Source organism: Diabrotica undecimpunctata, chromosome 10 (genome assembly GCF_040954645.1).
Source record: "Diabrotica undecimpunctata isolate CICGRU chromosome 10, icDiaUnde3, whole genome shotgun sequence".
Lineage (NCBI taxonomy): Eukaryota > Metazoa > Arthropoda > Insecta > Coleoptera > Chrysomelidae > Diabrotica > Diabrotica undecimpunctata.
This window is the reverse complement of record NC_092812.1, coordinates 8,886,899-8,906,603: the sequence shown is the minus strand read 5'-3', so window position 1 is coordinate 8,906,603 and position 19,705 is coordinate 8,886,899. Positions and strand designations below refer to the sequence as shown.

Sequence of the window (19,705 nt, the reverse complement as noted above, 5' to 3'; positions counted from 1 at the left end):
TGTTGGCTATATTGGTGGCGCGAGTATTGCTAACCTCAGTTCAAGGCGCGAAATATAAAATGGCTGCGAAATATCCTTCACTAATCGCCGCACTGTATGTGGTGGTTAGATTCACGTGGCGTCAGAATGTTCATGACGTCACAAGACCTAAATTGAGGCTAGGTACAGTGTTTCCAAGGTCTTCCAACTTAACTGTATTTCAAGGATATTGTTTTTATTAAAATTTTCTTTTACAATATAAAGACTTTACACATTAGTAACATTCTAAAAGGCCTTTTAATATTTATGTCCCAAGGGTTCATGAGAGACCATTACAAATACGAAACGTTGTAAAACTGTGTTCCTGTAATAGTGACTATTTTTTTCTGCTTCTAGTTGAAAATAGACCTTATGTTAAGAATCCGTATAGAAAAAGGACATTTCCTAACCCGCTATTATGACCATTAGGATAATTCAAGGTTAAATTTTCTTTCTCTAATACTATTTTTTATTTATGAAATTCACAAGAAGAGACTAACTGTTTCACAATAATATATCAAGAAATAGATATAATCAGGAATAGTGGAAATATCCATAATATTTTTTATGCCTAATCACTTTACAACAAGATGGCCGCGGCGCTTGCGCGTTTTTTGAGGAGATTTGCATATCAATTAACTTAGGCATTGGAATTTCCGAACCTATTTGTATGGAGTAATTTATTTCCACTCAATCATGTTCCTATGCCTTGTATTTAAGAAAAGTGTTAATTTTTTAAATACAATTGAAGCCTATCCGTTCTCCATTGAGACCGAAAGTAGTAGATGTAAATATGGAACATGTAAACTCCTTTCCTTAGTGGGAAACAGAACTTTCCGGGTTGCCAACAGTCGTAAAATATGTCAGGAGGGGGAGGAGAGGACAGAAATTTATTATTTCAAGGCTGTTGCTAGGCTGTTGTGTTTATTTTTTTACACTGAGTAGTAACTTCGGCACCTTTCGGAGCATTGAACCGTTTAGATGAAAGTTTGATTTCTCGCCCTGTATATGGAATATGCATTTTATTGGGTTAAGCGATATTATCCCATATATTATCCTATGATTTAAATAAAAATGATGAACTACAATAAGATTATAAAGTTGTATATGAAATTTAATAAAAAATAAAATTAAGAATAAGTAGTATAATTTTATTGTGAAATACTTTAACCTAAAAATTATAAAAATGATGTATGAAGCATATAGGGTGATTTGGTTAAACTTAATAAAAATTTTCGTAACATTGAAAATGAACTTTATATTTGAAATGTAATTTCTTGTATTATGCCGAAAAAAATAAATATAATAATTTGCAGGTATGCTCATTATAGTATTATTAATAAATAAATCAGGTATAGTGAAAGTTTACAAAGCTAAAAGTTGTAATCAATTTTATTTACTGGTCTATAATGGAATATAAATTTTGTTCGGATTGATGTAGAAGCCATTTTTAGTGGAATGTTTTTGTTCATAAATTTCATGTGAACCATTAAAATAGGAATGAGAGTGCCATTTTCTCGATAAGTTTATTCATATCTAATTAAAGTGCGTATTGAAAATGACCAAAAATAGCCGAAACGTTTAAGCAATAGCTAATTAAGTGTTTTATTTATCACAGACCGACGTTTGGACGTAGGAAATAAAAAAGTATATATATATATATATATATATATATATATATATATATATATATATATATATATATATATATATATATATATATATATATATATTATTGTGATATTTAAAGTCTTGGTGCGCCAAGCAATAATTAGCTAATTAATTTTTTTTGATTAATTAAAATTATTTAAATGATATGATTATTACTCTATCACAATTTTAATTCTTTTATCTCAGGGTTAAATTCGTGCTTCAATATCTATGCTATTACATGTGAAAGGTAAGGTCCAGAGAATACCGGAATAATAAAAAACACATATGATCTAACACTATATATTGAAATAAAAATAATGAAATAATTCACACTCAAAAGTTTTCAATAAACAAATCTCATATAAGGATTCTCAAAATTTTGTTCTCCGTACGTGAACAATCAAAATTAATGGTACAAACAATATTAATTGAAATCTCAAAATCCCAAACTATTCTAACTCTCCTAATCAAAATATTTATATCCTTTCTAAATTACGTGTAAAAATTGTGTTATCAATAAAAGAAAAAAACTGCAGAAACAAAATATCTCTCTCTGATGATGAGTGGTCCAAATCCTTGTTCCTTGTAGACTATATTATCTCCTCTCAACCGCTCCCTATGTACTCAGCAATCTTACACAGATTGTTGCAAGTATATCGTCCTTAATGATCTCCTTCAAAAGCACAAATCATTCAAATTATGATAGCCTTTCTCCTCTCGATAAACTGAATCTCTCGTTGGCCCGAGTGAAAAAATGACTCTTGGAATATCTTCTCTTTACGATAAACTGAATCTCTCGTTGGCCTGAACAGTGACTCTTGGAATATAAGTAGAGAAATATGACTTACAATATTTTGCTGCTTCAGCTTCTGTCAGATACACTAACTCCACAAAAACTCACTAACATTCAACACTACTGCTTGCTACATTTCAGGAACCGCCAGAGAACAATCACTGTTCCTCTTACAGATTTCGAAAACCAACTGCCTTATCTTTTTTCTCTCCTCAATCTCGCTAAACTTTTTCCTACATACTTATCCCACCTTTTTCAATCTCCGCCAATCAAAACTCGTCACAATTCCCCCATTTTTTCATTTCGATAACAAATAAATTTTTACCTATAATTATAAAATTTCCTAAAACTTATTTACAAATAATATTTTCTATAATTCTTAAAAACTAACAAAAACCTCTTTCTAAAATCTCTTCTATTTGTCTCTAATCACTGCATTAATGTATTTTGGAAAACCCCGTTCAATTGTCTTTTTGTTTTCACTTAAATTATGCGGGTCACTCAAGTATAACAAAGAAATAATTTATGCAAAGCTTACATTTTGTTTAGTACAGGTAATTCAAGAAACTAATAACTCTCCTTCTTCGAAATGTTTGTTGGATATTATCCTACTTATCTGAATTATTTTAATGTTTTTTTGAACTTTGAAATATTTTAAACAAACCAATATTTTTCTCGATTTTACATATCATAACAATATATATATATATATATATATATATATATATATATATATATATATATATATATATATATATATATATATATATATATTCCGAAAGGTTTCCGCGGTTAGTACAATTAAACCTAGAGCTAAGGTTAATACTAATACAGGATTACAGGAATTAGGTATTATTAAACTCAACAGTCTTCCGGGTTGAATTGCGTCGATTATCATTGCGCCAAGCTTTCGACATCCTCTTCGATGTCTTCTTCAAGGCTTCCGAGGTCTTAGTGTCCCGAACCCCGACACTACTACACTGATCACTAATCAATGCATTACTGGTGCTGGGAATAGAGGACGGGTCATGTATACCGTGGTTTGGGTGGAGGTTGGAGTGCGGGTTAGCGTAGGGATTGGTGCTGGGGTTGGCGCGAACATTTCAAATAGTAGGCTTTTGATTGCTTTGTTGTTTCGAAATGGGCCTCCCAAAAATTCATAAAGGTAGTGTCCCCCTAAGACCCATTGTCAGGGCATACAACTACTCCACTCAGAAATTGGCAAAATATCTCGCTTTATCCTTACATCCATTGGCCGAAAACGCCTGTCTTTTGTCAAAAACTTTTTTCATTTCATTGATCTTTTTTAAAACATTTCTATTTCACCCTCAGATATACTAGTTAGTTTCGACATGGTTTCTTTATTCACCAACAGTCCTATCGATGAAACCATTTACATCTTGGACTCTTAACATCAAATCTCCCAAGACACACTATCTCTCCCCTCTCTCCCGTAATAGCTGATATCTACATGGAACGTTTCGAAACAACAGCCCTGTTCTTATCAAATCTCAAATCCACCTGCTAATTACGGTACGTTGATGACACGTTTGTCATTTGGCCCGATGACACATTGGATCTCTTCCTCTCCCATCTGAATGGGATGAATTCACGATGGAAGTTGAGACTGAAGGGTCTTTGCCATCCCTTGATGTTCTTATTCAGAAACACCCACCTCTCAGTTTTTCCTATTTCGTGTACCGGAAACCCACCAATACAAACCGTTCCCCACCCAACTCAATTCAGTTATCAACACTTTTGTTTCCTGTTCCATAAGACTTAGCGACAACAATCACAGATCATCCGGAATCAATTCAATAAGACAAACACTCTTAAAATCGATAGAAACATTAAAAAACATCTAAACCCCATTCCATTCAAAAAAGAAACCTTGCCGCTTGATGAACCCAAAATCTTTCTACCTGTTATTAAAGGTGTCACTGACAAGATCAGTAGAACTCTTAACCTCTTAACCGAAAAAGACGAAATCCCCAATGAAGACCATGATGTCTACGAGATACCTTGTTCCAGTTGCCCACGTACATACATAGGACAGATAAACCGACGAATCCATAATCGCATTTACGAACATTCTATATCTGTAAAACATTCCGATACTACTTCAGCCCTAGCCCAACATCATATTCAGACAGGCCATAAAATAGATTTCGAAAAAGTGAAATCGAAATTGAAAAATGGCCGAAAAGCTTAAACACTTACGATGACGCTAAACGACTGCCGGCAACATGACGACCGCTGCTTCAGCGACCCCCCGCCCCAGACCAATTCCGACAAGACCTTTTCTGCGCACACCGTTCCCGCGCATACTGAGAGTATAATAGAGCAACAAAGGATAAGACCGGTCGCCACTCGACACTGAGGAGTAGTTAGATTAAGACCTCAGTGCCGTTTGACGGTCCTTGTATTTCTACAGAACAAGATACTGGTACGTCACGAGTGAGGGGAGTAGGCAGATTGAGACCCTGAACTCGAACGGAACCGTATCCCTCTTGATAATGGCTCCAAAATAAGGTGCCGAAACTTCGAGTTTCAAATTCTCAACGCGGTTCTTCCCGAGAACATAGACCTAGAGAGTCTCTAGGTCTAATTCTTCTAAACCAAGAATTGTCTCAATAAAAGAGATGACGGCATACGGTTATCTACGACTTAATGACTCTAATATATCTACAGACGACCCTTACCTTTCTCTGAGCTTTCTCTAGAGTTTTCGTGTATTTTTGTTTAAAAATTACCTGCTGCCAGACTGATGCGTATAGTATGGTGGAGTGGAGCACTTCCATAAGAGTTCTTCTTCTACCTGTCCCTGAACCTCCTACGTTTGGCATGGTCTTTGTTAGCACTGCTGTTCACCGAAGCTCTGTTTGGTGTCCAGTATAACGCCCAAGTATTTTACTTTCTTGATAGGATACTTTCTCCTTCCAAAGTGAAGAAGATGTGCTCTCTAGCTCTTAGGCCCTTGAAGATTATGGCCTACTCCCGCAAGTCCCGCAGGTGTCTTTATTGTGTCGTCTTAAATATAATGATTTTCCCTCAGCTCGCCTTATTAAAGGCGTTCTTGATATCCAGGAAGAGTGCCACTATCTACCTACCTTGTTGCATCTTTCTTCCTTATTATCCTGTTTATGGCATCTATGACAGATTTCCCTTTTTAAAACCTGTACTGGCGGTCCAACAGTCCTTCCTTTTTTTCTATATTTTTTTCGAGCCTTGACTTTATGCGGATTTCGAATAGCTTGCCTAGTGTATTTAGCAAGCATATTGTCGATTTCCATACCGTGGGGAATTTCTCTCTTCTAAATAGTTCGCTCACTATTTTTTTCCTCAAATAATGGTCTCTATTATTTCCGGAGCAATTCTATCAGGTCCGGGTGTCTTCCGTGTCATTATCCGTCTGTACGATAACAAATTCATCAAAAATTCTCTAATCTTGAATATTGGCATATACCTAGGTTTCTTTTGGTGTAAAGAAGAACCCCACTGAATTTGAGATCAATAGGTCTTCTTCCTCTCATATTGTTATGCCTTATAGCGGTTCCCCTTGATGTAAGAAGGAACTGCCCTTTTGAAGCTCAAATAGTTTTTTTTCTTCTTCTTCCCATATTTTTATACGTTTTCTTTTGCTTTAAGGAAATTTCTTAGAAGTTTAAAACTTGGTAGGTATATGTATAGCTTTTGGTGTAAACAAGAACCCAAGAACCTATTCGATTTAGGAGTAGGTTTTCTTCTTCTTTTCATATTCTTATTCCTCATAGTGCAACATTTTTTTAGAATAATATATTTTTTTCCTTTTGAAAGGAATTTGTTTGGACTTAATTTTAGCCTTCATTTAAATTTAAATTACATATATTTCAATAACTCACATTGTCTATGAATTAAAACCTATTCTTGCATATTGAAAATGCTGAAGAAGAATGGTAATCATATCCTGATGATTTTATTACTTTAAGATGATTCCGTGCAATGAGAGGTTAACATGGGAAATTTTACTAGGTAGCACCTCATTTTTGGTATACAGAAAATAGTAACCAAATATTCAATTTCTATAAATAATTCATCATCATCATCATTGGCTCCACAACCCATGGTGGGTCTTGGCCTGCTCAAGGATAAGTCTTCATTCCCTCCTATTCTTCGCTTTGGCTTTCCAGTTTCGTACTCCCAACATTCTCAAGTCTTCCTCCACCTGATCCTTAAATCGTGCTCTGGGTCTGCCTCTCCTTCTCACTTCATCTATTCTTTCGTTATAAATATGTTTTGGCGGCTCCAAATCATTCATTCTCTCTATGTGACCTAACCACCGCAGCCGGTTTATTCGGCTTATTTCGGAAAGATCGAAATTATAGCGTCTACGCCATAATCCGCCCTCCTGTACTCCTCCATAGATATGCCGGAGGATTTTACGTTCAAAGCATCTTAAACGTTCTTCATCGCTCTTTGTCATCGTCCATCTTTCCGACACGTAGGTAAGGATGGGCTTGATAAGAGTTCTGTATATCACTAGTTTCGTTCTTTTTGTAACTAGGCTTGTTGTTAAAAATTTTTTTAATCCATAATAGGCTCTATTTGCCTCTATAAATAATTATTGGTTAAAAACCAAACTGATATGATATAAATAACATAGAGAGGTTATAGATAAAATGTAAAGATTTTTAGGAGATATCTGTTTAAAAATTCATTTTATTAAGAGATTTAGGTACCGAAAATTTCTATTTTATTTCTTGTAATTTCCGGCAGGTTAACAAGTTACCTTTAACTCTTGTGATAAAATGTGCATAGGGAATAGGAAATAAACGGTATCTTGTTGTTTTGTAAATTGAAGAGTTTTTTTTATAGAGCATTAGAGAGTTTTGTAATTGTTATTTTTATTATTATATCACTGGCAGCCGAATTCAATCATGCCCGTATGAAATCAAATAAAAAGTGAAGTAGAACTTTATAGGTAATCAAACTTTTGTTGTCAATTGTTGAAGATGTATACTGTATTTTTGGAAACTGTTGGAAAAAGAACAGTCCAAATAGCGTCCGGCGTCGGTGTACCGGGTGGGTACACCGACGCCGGCAGGAACTCCGCTGCCGGAAGCTAAAAGGAGCAGCAATCACTCCCAATTGCTGCGCCTTCCTCTACAAAAAAACCTTGCTCTGATTGTACCAATCCCTAACAAAAAATTGTAGGCGCTTAGATTCTCACTGTCACTTTCCATATCTGCGACATAAATCACAGTCACCAATTGGTCAACGACCAAGATATCCAAAGATACATCTGACCTAAACTCCGAGTACAATCAAAAAGCATCACCGACTCCTTATCCATCCTTTATCCTTTCCATCTCTCCACAGTGTATGGTAAGCTGCTACACTGAGAAACACTAGGCGGTATACGAGCGTTGATGTTACTGCTACCGGAGAAAAACGTGACAAATCAAGAGGATTACACCTCGATAAAAAATCCTCAAACCCGGCTCGTGAGCCACCGTGACCGGGAGATGAATGACTGCGCGAAAGCAGTCGCAAACGGTGCCCCGGCAACAAGGATACCTGGCAAAATTCCGGGGTGTTAAAGGCTTGAGCTGGATAAGGGAGCACTGTCCAGCTGGATCTTTGTTCTTCCCGACGTGTGGTAACATATATGAATGCAAAACAAAAGAAAACTATGACGACCTGCACGAGGACACAGAGTGGAAACAGATTGAAGAATTAAGGAAGTCTGAGATCTTGGGAAGGAGGCGATAAGAAAGGCGATGGAAGAGGTCCTAAAGAAATCGAAGGCATTCTACAACATGACAAAAGAGCACGTGAAAACCAAAATTGAAATCAAGACTGCGATAACAGCCCTATACAATATGTCAGGGGCACTTCAGACGAAAATGGAAAACTACGAAGAAAAAACGAAGAAGATGGCATGAGTGTACAAGCAGAAATAGAAGACATAGAAAAGGATAGGATAGGAAAAACAAAGATGTGATAATTACGCTGGATAATAGAGGAAAAATTAAACTAACAGACAACTACATCGTAGAATGGGCAAAGTCACACAGGACTGGAACAGCTAGTCAGAGAACAAGGCAGGGATCAAACAAACTATGTCCTAAATTGGTATACGTCTGAAATGAGGGGAGGAAGTAGCCAAAAAAACTATAAATGCCGATTATATGATCCTGATCGAGCAAAGAGGCTTAAACAGCTTGAAAAGTGCAATGGATTTAGTAGAGGCCGTAAAGGAGGTAGGGAACAAGGGAAAATAGGAGCAACATCTCTACTGTGTAGTAGGAGAAGCACGGCGTGAGTGAAACTAGAAAGGTGCTGGACTACAGCCTGCAGAGTAATGAAGTGGAAATTACACTGGTAGTACCAAATTTCAGAAGAAGGAAAGAAAGAGAGAATATTACCATCAAAGGGGACGAGAAGTTGTACGCGGACATGGTAAAAGAGGTCAGACAGAAAGTGGACGTAAAAACAGTGGGGTCAACATCAAAAAGATGATAAAAACAGCACTAGGAGACCTACGTCTGAAGCTGATAGAACCCAGGGACAAAATCACGGAACTGTCGACATAGATTAGGTCGAAAACGAGTCTGGATGTCAACTCGAAAGTTCAGGAAAGGCAGGTAATAATTCACGACGTTGACAAAACATTGGAAGATGAGGAAGTAATAAGGGTGCTGGCGAACTCTGTGGGATCAAGAGAGGGAGGAAGATCAATTAAAATCTGCAATAGGAAAAAGGGGCAGTTTGGGGGAGATATGGTAGTAGTCAAAAATAGTAGACCAGGGGCTCACAAACTGATGCGGCAGAGAAAGATCTGGTGAACTGTAAGGTAATGACACCTAGATATCAACCAATACCCTGCTACTTGTGTCTACACTTCGGGCCTTCTTCTTCTACTTTAAGTGCCGTCTCCCGATCGGAGGTTGGATATCATCATCACTATCTTTACTCTATCTACTGCTGATTTGAAGAGTTCTATAGAACTGCATTTAACCCAGTCCCTTAAATTCTTCAACCATGACACTCTCCTTCTTGCTATACTCCTTCCTCCTCTTATCTTTCCTTGTATTATCAGCCTTAGCAGTTCATATCGCTGTACCCTCATTACGTGTCCCAGATATTGTACTTTGGGCCTACCAGGGACAAATGCAAAGAAAGGGTTTTAGGAGACAAATGTCTGAACTACTGGGAGGAAAGGCACAACTCTAGGGAGTACAACAATACGTCACATTGGGGAATCTGCAGCGAGGACAACAGGATAGACTCGGAAAATTGTTCTGAATTCAGAAAGCTCGTAGCCGAAAAAGATTCAAGGGGAAGGGACGAAAGTATGCCGGTAGCAGGAATATTAGGCCTTTGAATTCAACTCTACTGAGGAAGAATTTAAAGGGTTGATAGTAGCGAAGGTGAATTTGGGGGGATATAGGGTGGCACATGATATGCACATGAATTAAAACCGGAGTTGTTGCTAAGTATCCGAGCCAAATAAAAATATTTCTTCCCAAGGAGGCTGGATCACGGACAAAAAGCAAGATGTAGCAGTTTATATTAGAAACAGAAAGCTGGGGGTGAAAACTTGCCAGAGGAAAGAGGGATTCCTAATCTTGAATCTTGGAACCGCAATCACCCCTAATATCACACTACGAGAATATAATAATCTGGTAAAGGAAATAGCAGGAAGCATAGCCGAAAAAAAGGGGAAAAAATGATGAGAGGGGAAAAAGTGGAATGAGATCACCCAGGCCTTAATTTTGGTAATAATCAACAACGGTAAGGCGACCTTCGTCAAGGGATAAAGTCAGACACATATCGACGTCACTATGGCAACGATACCGATAAGTCGAAAGGAGGCAGAGTGTGACGTCCTGGTTGGAGAAATATTCACTCATCACAAGTACATTTTGTTTAAAATTAGACGAAACGTAACAAAACAAAGGGAAGGGAGCAGGTCGAAATATCTTGACAAGAGAAGACTCAAAGAGGAAATCCAAGGGATGGAGAGCTATGTCCAAAACTTTGGAGAGGGATACGAGAAAATAAAAGATATGACTGAAGGGTGCAGTTCGCGGAAAAGTAGAACAAACAGTCGTCCCTACTGGTGGACAGAGGGAATTAAAGAAGTAATAAAAGGCTACATCAAGCTAAGAAGAAAAGTTACGAGAGACAGAGGGAGACGCCGCTCTATGGAAGAGGAGGTATAAAGACTAAGAGCCACGAAGAAAGAGATGGTGCTAGAAATAAATGAAAAAAGCAGAAAAGAATTTTGCGAAAATCTTGAAAGAGATATTTGGGGAGACGCCTACCTAATAGTTGTCAAGAATTTTAAAGTGACTGGGGGAGAGTAGAAGAGTAGAACTGACCAAGGCTTTTTTTTCACAGGGGGAGGAAGTAAGCTTTACGCCACTCCAAGTGGAGATACCCGTGACTGAATTAACGAGGGAAGAAGTGACGGAAGCATGAGAAAACGCTCAAAGCAGGAAACGCGCCTGGACCTCATAAGGTAGCATCAAACATAATAAAAATTATCATCGAGGAGAAAGTGCAATGGGCACAGAATATTATGAACAATCTGCTAAGAAGGCAAGAGTTCCCAGGAGATCTGAAAACGGCAAATCTTATACTTATCCCGAAACCAGGAAAGGAATTAGAGGAGCTAGGGGCGTACATACCTATATTCCTGGTAAATACCTTAGACAAGATCTTTGAGATTCCTGTGAAGACAAGGCTGGAGAGGGAGATAATGGAGAAAGGTGGCATATCCGTCGCCAGTATGAGTTCAGGAAAGGAAAATCTGCAGTAGACGCCGAAAGGACCAAGAAGGAGATATCCATATGTAGGAGCAGGTGAATGGTGGCTTTATTTCTCGATGCTGAACTTGGTCAGGAATTACTTTACAGATATGTGCATCAATATTACGAGGGGTAACTCTATGAGAACCACAGTGGAAGTGCCGCAAGGCTCCGTCATGGGGCCATTCCTTTGGAATGTTCTTTACAACGAGATTTTTGGGCCGAACTGAGCATTGGTCTACAGGAAATAGCGTATGCGGACGACCTGGTGGTGCTGGTGAAGCACAACGAAAACTGGTCATGCATAGAGCGAACCAAGCCCTCAGCAAAGTGAAGACGTGGAAGACTGAAGCTATTTCTGGTTATAAAATAATTTCATAATTTCATTGTATATCAATTATTATTTTTTAACACATTATTTAGTTTATATAATGATTAAATTTACTATCAAATGATGTTTATTTATATTTTATTATTAATATTTGTTTTGAATCTAAGAGGTTTGTCATAAGTAAACAACGTATGTTTTGTTAATACGTCAACAGGTGGTGCTAGGAGCAAACATAATAATTCATTAAATTTTTGAATATAATATAATTTGTTTAAAATATAAATAATAAATAAATAATAAAATTACTTTATTCAATTTTAAAAATATTATTTAAATTTTAAAAATATAGAAAACATAGTATAAAGCTTCGCGCTAGTCTACGCCTACTGTAACATCTTTTTTTATTATGTCTATGATTGTGCCATTCTCATAAAATAGTCAAGGCTAAATATCTGATTTTAGTTTTTACATTTCAACAAAATAGTTTTTGTGTGATACGTCATACTATAAATCGAAAATATAGACAACTTACGAAATACGGTTAACGTCAAAACTGACAAGTGTGACATTGCATTTATTGTATGTTAATTCCTTTATCAACTTTTTAGAGGTTGTCACGTTGTGTAAAAAGATTTATGATAAACTGAAAACGTTTCTTATTTTTTTTATAGATTACTCAATTTATACGTTGGTCCAAGATTTATACTTTTCATTTCACTGGATTTTGGTTAAAATATTTTTTAATTAAAAACAATTACATTTCCTACAAATAATTTTGGCGCTATAATAGTAATACTGCAATTTTAATACTGCGTTTTAATACGAATGCTGTAGTTTAAATTGCAATTTAAATATATTATTTTTTGGGAACATAAAAATTTAATTAACATTGCAAAATGCTTTTGGATTAATTTAAATAGAAAACCGACCTTTTTGAGCAATTTTCTAACTTCATTTAAAATCAACAGATTTTGGTAATGCAGTGTGGCAGCACTGCATTGGATTGTAGTGAATATTATATTGCTTTCAATGTGTATTTAACTGTATTATTTGTGTTGTTTTTCTATTTTATATTCGCAAAATTCAAAGAGAACATTAAATATTAAATTATATGAATACATCGAATTAATTTATATTTAAAATGGACTCGGAGGAGGAAACTTATGATGATGTTGACTCTGGAAACGAGTCAAGTGGAGATGATGTTGATTTTGCCATGGAAGTGGAAGTAACTGGCCATAGAGAAATGCAACCAGATTCAGAAGATTACCCCTTTGAAGTTCTTAGTACCGAGGAAATTGTTCAGCACATGGTAGATTCAATTAAAGACGTTAATTCTGTTGTCGAGGTAAGTGTTGATTTAAGTAATAACCTTTTGACTCTCTAACCTCCACAACAGGAAAACCTTGTATTTTAAACAGCAGGTAACAAAAAATGTGATGTGTTTTTTAAAATTGTTTCTACAATTATTAACATTTTCAAACTTAGTGTGATTTTATTTTTTTTAATGTACTTAATCTTTGTTTATTTCATTGTTCTGAATAATGTATTTTCAGGTTATATATCATGCATAATTTTTCTTAGGGCAACACTATTTTTGGAAGTTTATATCTATTATAATGCAATTAATAAAAAAAGAAAGCAACAACTTTGGTCCATACACATATTTCACTGAGAAAGAAATTTAACTTAAATAACATAGGAATGGATATTATAATGGAACAATACACTCTTGAAACTTTGTATCATTAGCAAATAAAATGAGTGATGTAGATATGCCTTAATCACTAGTCAATGTACAAGTTTTTGATATATGGCTTGATATAAGAATGTTGATGACTTTTTCTCTCTTTTCGAGAAGATTTTACATAGATATAATTGCAAAAGAAGACTTTCTTGCCAATACTTTCATGGAAAGAAAACACAAGTTATTATGCAGAGAAATATTCTAGAAAAACATAGAGCTGGAGGAAGATGAATGTTGTGGCTAGTCGCTCATAAAGTCGTTTAATTATTGTTCATCCAACTAGCATTTTATAGCAGCAGGAAACAATACAAATAATCATGTGCATAGTATACATTTATTTCGGAGTCAACATCTTATTCAGAACTACATTATTACAATATTAATCACATTTTCAAAATAAATTCCAAAATTAAAATAATAATACACTAGACTCCCTCTATGAGAACTGAAATGGCAGACTAATTACCTCATTATAAGCCGATGTTGTTATATCAAACAACAATAATACTGTGCATACATATGAATATGTAGTTTTCTAAAACATTAACTTCCTATAGTGAATCCATTCGGAGCAATATAAGATGCTAAATATTGTTTGAATGGCGTTTTTGAAAAAAAGTTTTTTACTTTTATTATCAATTATATATGTTAAAACAAAACATTTTTTTCCAACTACATAATGTATAAAGCGTATTTTCAAGGATAACATAAACTATTGCTTCTGCAATTGGAAGAAGTTTGTCATTTTGGCTGCTTTCAATTGTCCAGTATCATGCTATCTATCATATTTTTTAAAGATGCGAAACTGTTTTATGCTCCTTCATTTGCATTTTGTGTTTGGATAAAGTTTCTTACAATGTTTAAAGCAGTTTCCAGATCTTGTCTATTAGGACCTTCTTATTAGGTGCGAATGGTGAAACCCCGACACTGACACTTGTGAATCCTAAATTGTAAATTTTCAACAACACAATTTCGGCTGGTAGATTAAACAGAAGAAGTCTATTTCGGGCGGCAGTTAAAAAGGGTATTTATTTATAGTAAAAAACATGTTTTTCGATCTTATTTTTTCTCGTTATAACCAAATTTGCCTCACTATAGAGGTTTATAGTTCAATAGAAATTTCACGGGACATCTAATGTACCTCGTTATAAGCAAAACCTCATAATAACCATGTTCGTTATAGAGGGAGTATACTGTACTAGGAATTGTTTTTTATGTTGCTACTAGTCATTGTGAAATTTTTGTGGTGTAAGTTTAATATCTAAAACATGTTGATACAATAATCTATATATCAACTCATTGTTTTCTAATATAAGTAAATAGTATAAATTAATTGGATGATGGACATCAGTCAAAGAACACAGTGACCAATAATATATTACTGATATATTATTACTATCTGGTCTACGCAGCAAGGTTTCTTTGCCAATTATTAAACTTACGAGATTACAGTACTCAATAGCGTATAAGATTTTTTTTTGTATTAGATTACTACAACTGCAAACAAAATTGTGGCTATTAAAATCATGACCGATTATAAAATGCATTTTCAGACTGCTAAAATTCTCTGCTTTTTTCATTCATTTATTGTGACTTTAAGATTTGGTTTTGCTTGTACAGGGTTAGGATAAAGTATGAAACCAAATAAATGTATTTGAAAGGAAAAATATGGTATTCATGAAACTTTTCATGTAAGTACAATGACACATGCACCTAATGCCATATTTTTTGCTACTGCTCTACTTCTGGTTTCACTGGAAATACCCTCAACTTATTTAATTTAAGTGGGACATCCTGTATATTTGTGCAGAAATTTGTTAAAATAAGAAATAAATCACTTTGCAGTTAAAGGACAGCTACATTTATTTCCCAAGACCAATCAGAATAATACACTGCATGTCATGAAAAAGAGGCTACCTAAAATTTTTGCCAGTTATAAATTTTTACGAATCATACCACAAAGTGATTGTCAGTATGCAATCATTTTTTAAATAACAAACGTCAAAAAATAACTTCTTCCAAAATAATGATTTTATTGAAAAATAAAAAAAAATTAACATTGTACATTTTTTCTGTTTTCTTTATAAAATTACAGTTAAGTCGTATTTATTAATACTGTGTGTTACTACGTCTATTGTGAATTACACTTCTCATTCGATTTGGTATTGAATCAAATTCTGGATGTCATTTTAGGAAAAGCTTCCCATTCTTCCATGAGCGCCAACTAAAGCTGCTCACGATTGATTTATGGAAGCAGGTATTGTTTCTTACCCTTCGTTTGAGTTGGTCCCAAACATGTTCAATCAGGTTCAAATCTGGACTTTGAGCCGACCAGTTCATTTTTGGCACACCGACAGTTTCCAGATATTGCGTTACCATCCTGGCTACGTCCGCGCTTTGTCTTGCATAAAAATAAAGTTTTCACTGACAAACCCAGCAAAAGGCATTACATGCTCTTCTAGAATTTCGGTAATCTATCAGTGTGCATTCAACGCTCCTCTATCAATAAATACGAGATCAGTACGGCCCTTGAATGAAATGCCTGCCCAAAACATTACTGAACATTCTCCAAAAGCAACACATACTTGTCGAACACAAGCAGTATATCGTTCCCCACATCTTCTGTATGTTTTGATGCGACCATCTGAGCCATTAAGAGACTTATCACTAAACAAAACGTTTTTCCAATCTTCTATCATCCAATGATCGTGGTCTCTAGCAAACTGTAGTAGGTGTTGTCGATGTGCTGCTGTTAACAAAGGTCCTGTTGCTGGATAGCGAGCCCTTAGGCCAAATTCGCTCAACCTTCTTCTCGGTAGAAGTGCTTAAAATCCACCCGTGAGCATTTTGAAAACGGTTTTGGATTGATCTAGCCGTAAAGAACTAATTTTGCAAAGAAGTGCGTTGTAAAGAACGGTCTACTCTGGCCGTCGTGATTCTTCTCGGGCCTGATCCTGGTCATCGTTCGTGAGATCCAGTCTCTACGAATCGTTGGTAAATTTTTTGGACCATACAACGACTGACTTCAAGGTGTCTGGCCACTTCTATTTGACTCATTTCATTACCAATCAAAGTAACAATTTGAACAGATCTAGCAAATTTCTCAGCCATAGTTTTTAATTTAAAAATTGCACAAGTTTACTCTTCGAACAACTGTACACTAGTGAAAGATTTTTGAAAAACAGAATAGCCATATTCCAAGAAAAATAAGGTACAAACAACACATGCATTATCTGAAATCGTAAAACTGATATCAATTCTGCAAACTTATTATCCTTAATTGACCTGTCGGTGCCTAAAAGACGCCAAAAGTGTTTCTGCATTGTAGGAATTTAGTTACAATAGAATAAATTGTATAAACTTAAAGTTATTGAAAAATTCTTAAACAATTCTAGGTGGCCTCTTTTTCGTGACACGCAGTGTAGTTTAAAAAATTCACTACTCCCTGTATATTTTTGCAGATTTAGAAAAACTTGTTATTCCTAATTCAGATATACTAAGTTTGGTAGAGGAAATTTGTTAAAATGAGAAACAAATCATTTTACAGTTAAATAATAGATACATTTATTTCTCAAGACCAAACTTTTTTCTTTTTATTAATAATGATTTAATAATAAAATATTAATCATGATCAGCTGTGGTGATTGTATTAGAACAGCATCCACAATTTTACTGTTGATGAAAATTGTCCAAAATAGGCTTATAGACCCATATTTCATACATGGAAACTTGACTGGTGACAAGTTACCAGAACGGCTTGGTTTAAATGGACAAGAATGGCCAGTTACCACAAAATTGGCTTTAACAAGACCTAGTGCTTCTCCACTGTTATCGATGGGTTAGAAATCTTTCATATGTGAATTTTCAAAATCAATGGATTGGGTGAAGAGGATTCATAGAGTGGCCCTGCTTGTTATTCAGATCTTGATCTCTTAGGTTTTTTTCTTTGGGAGTATAAAATCACATAATTACATATACAATCAACATGTTTGCACGATTTGATTCAAAGAATTATTGATGACTGTTACTAAAATGTGGAGAAGTCTTGGAAAAAGTTACTCATGTATTTAATAATAAAAAGAAAGTTTTCTCTTAAACATTTTATATAAAAGTCTGTTTAAAGAATATAAGCTTCTAAGATTATTAAAATTTCATATAGTTCGTCCCAAACCCTTCTTTCAGTGCGTCATAGTTGATCGAATTCTCTCTAACACATTAAGCTAGAAGTGACAGAAAAAAACGTGAGTCTGTGATTATTATACATAGAACTTAGAAAATTATTTATCGTAAAGCTAATTCTACTTACGGATGTATAATTGGTTGGAGTTTAGAATACGCTAAATAGATATCCAATCAACGATGCGCATAAATATAATTTGACGCAGATTGTCTCGATCGTGACAGTACTTTCACAATGTCAACTGATAAAATGATAATTGTCATTCCAGGTTAGTATTATCAGACATTTTACAGTGAAAATTTAATTTTGTATTTATTGTCATAAAAATATTTTAAATATACCGAAATATATCGAGAAAAACAAAGACTAATATTAAAATTATTAAATTATTTTCAATTAGAAAAAGAGAGATTACGATCCTACAAGCTACAACTGTCAAATTTAACTAAAATGTCATGCAATAATTCTCGACATTCTTAAAATCCTATATGACGTCAAAATTAGTGACGCACTGAAAGAAGGGTTTGGGACAGACTGTATCTTATAGCTAATAACTTTCATTGGAAATAATCCGAACACTCTTAGTAAAAGTAATGATCTACAAATATATTATAAAATGAGGTTGACAATTTTGGATTTAAATATAAATCACTACTACATTTATTACAAAGTTCATTTGACACACTGAATAATTTTCTTGTAAGAAACTCTAATAATTTTTATCTGTACATATTGCTATCTCATATTGTGACCCGTATGGGAAATGTCAAATGCCCATTAAAAAGTGTCTGTTCTCATATTTTAAGTAATAGTATATATGACAAGTTTTGAATTTTAACTAATATTTTTTTTGGTTATAACTTTTGAACAGTAATTATGATTTGTCTCATTCTTTGGTAACATGTTACACTACCATACTCAATACTGTTTATTCATGTTAAAAATATAAAATCTTACATATGTCATATTTAGAAGACCTCAATTAAAATTAAAATTATGTTGTAAGAATTCCTGAATTGAATAAAAGGAATTTTTTATCAATATTTTTTTAATTTTATTTTCAAATTTCTTTTCAGGCAGAACATTAAAACATTTTATTGCCCAATACCCTGGTCCATTTTGACACCTTTTCAAATACCAATATGCTGGTATCATATTCTGTTTGTGCCTAGTATCGTAACCATGCTGATCTTCATGACTTCTAAATAGATTGGTATTTCTCTTCGTGGATGAAGGTTTTTTAGAATGTACTGCGCTGGTACAATAAGAATTCCCAATCTTTCATAAGCCTGATGGCAGTCTCCCTAAATCGCAAACCAGCAAGGACCCTCACTGCCTTTCTCTGCAGACCAAATACTCTGTGAGTGTCAGCTGTATACTTTTGTAAATATCATGGTATTTCTGTTAATTAAAATTAAAAAATAAAAGTTAATTAAAATTATGGGTGTTTTTCCCTTAAAAACCCTTACATAACCTCAAATTTGCAAGACCCACTGGGTCAGCTGAGTGGCAGTTGCTGCGCTTCTATTGGTTGGTTTCAAATAAGCTGTTTTGCATGGATGTATATGATTTATACACCAAGATGTTAGCATATTATATATATATATATATATATATATATATATATATATATATATATATATATATATATACAGTAGACTCCCTCTATACCGAGAACTGAAATGACAGACAAATTACCTCGTTATAAGCCGATCTCGTTATATCAGACAATAATAATACTGTGCATACATATGAATCTGTAGTTTTCTAAACCATTAACTTCCTATAGTGAAGCCATTCGGAGCAATATAAGATGCTAATAAATATTGTTTGAATGGCGTTTTTGAAAAAAAGTTATTTACTTTTATTGTCAATGAAATTATATTAAAACATAAAAGAGTTGTTTACTTTTATTATCAATGATATATGTTAAAACAAAAAATCTGTACTTATATTTTTTTCCAACTACATAATGTATAAAGCGTATTTTCAAGGATAACATAAACTATTGCTTCTGCAATTTTAAGAACTCTGTCATTTTTAACTGCTTTAAATGGTCCAGTATCATTCTATCATATTTTCTAAAGATGTGAAACAGTTGTATTTATTCATTGTAAAGAAGTTTATTGCGGGCTGCAGTTAAGTTTATTGAGGGGCTGTTTGAAAAGATATTTATTTATAGCCACGA

The 19,705-nt window shown here is 34.5% G+C and overlaps 1 protein-coding gene across 1 annotated transcript in view; it reads left to right on the top strand.

Annotated features, from left to right (window-relative positions):
- Positions 1–12,569: 12,569 nt before the first annotated feature.
- Positions 12,570–19,705, top strand: part of LOC140452327 (E3 ubiquitin-protein ligase ariadne-1-like) — a 64,609-nt gene continuing 57,473 nt past the window's right edge. Inside the window, exon 1 of the mRNA XM_072546514.1 lies at positions 12,570–12,938. Coding sequence (XP_072402615.1) covers positions 12,732–12,938 — 207 coding nt within the window. The 5' untranslated portion in view covers positions 12,570–12,731. The remainder of the gene's footprint in view (positions 12,939–19,705) is intronic.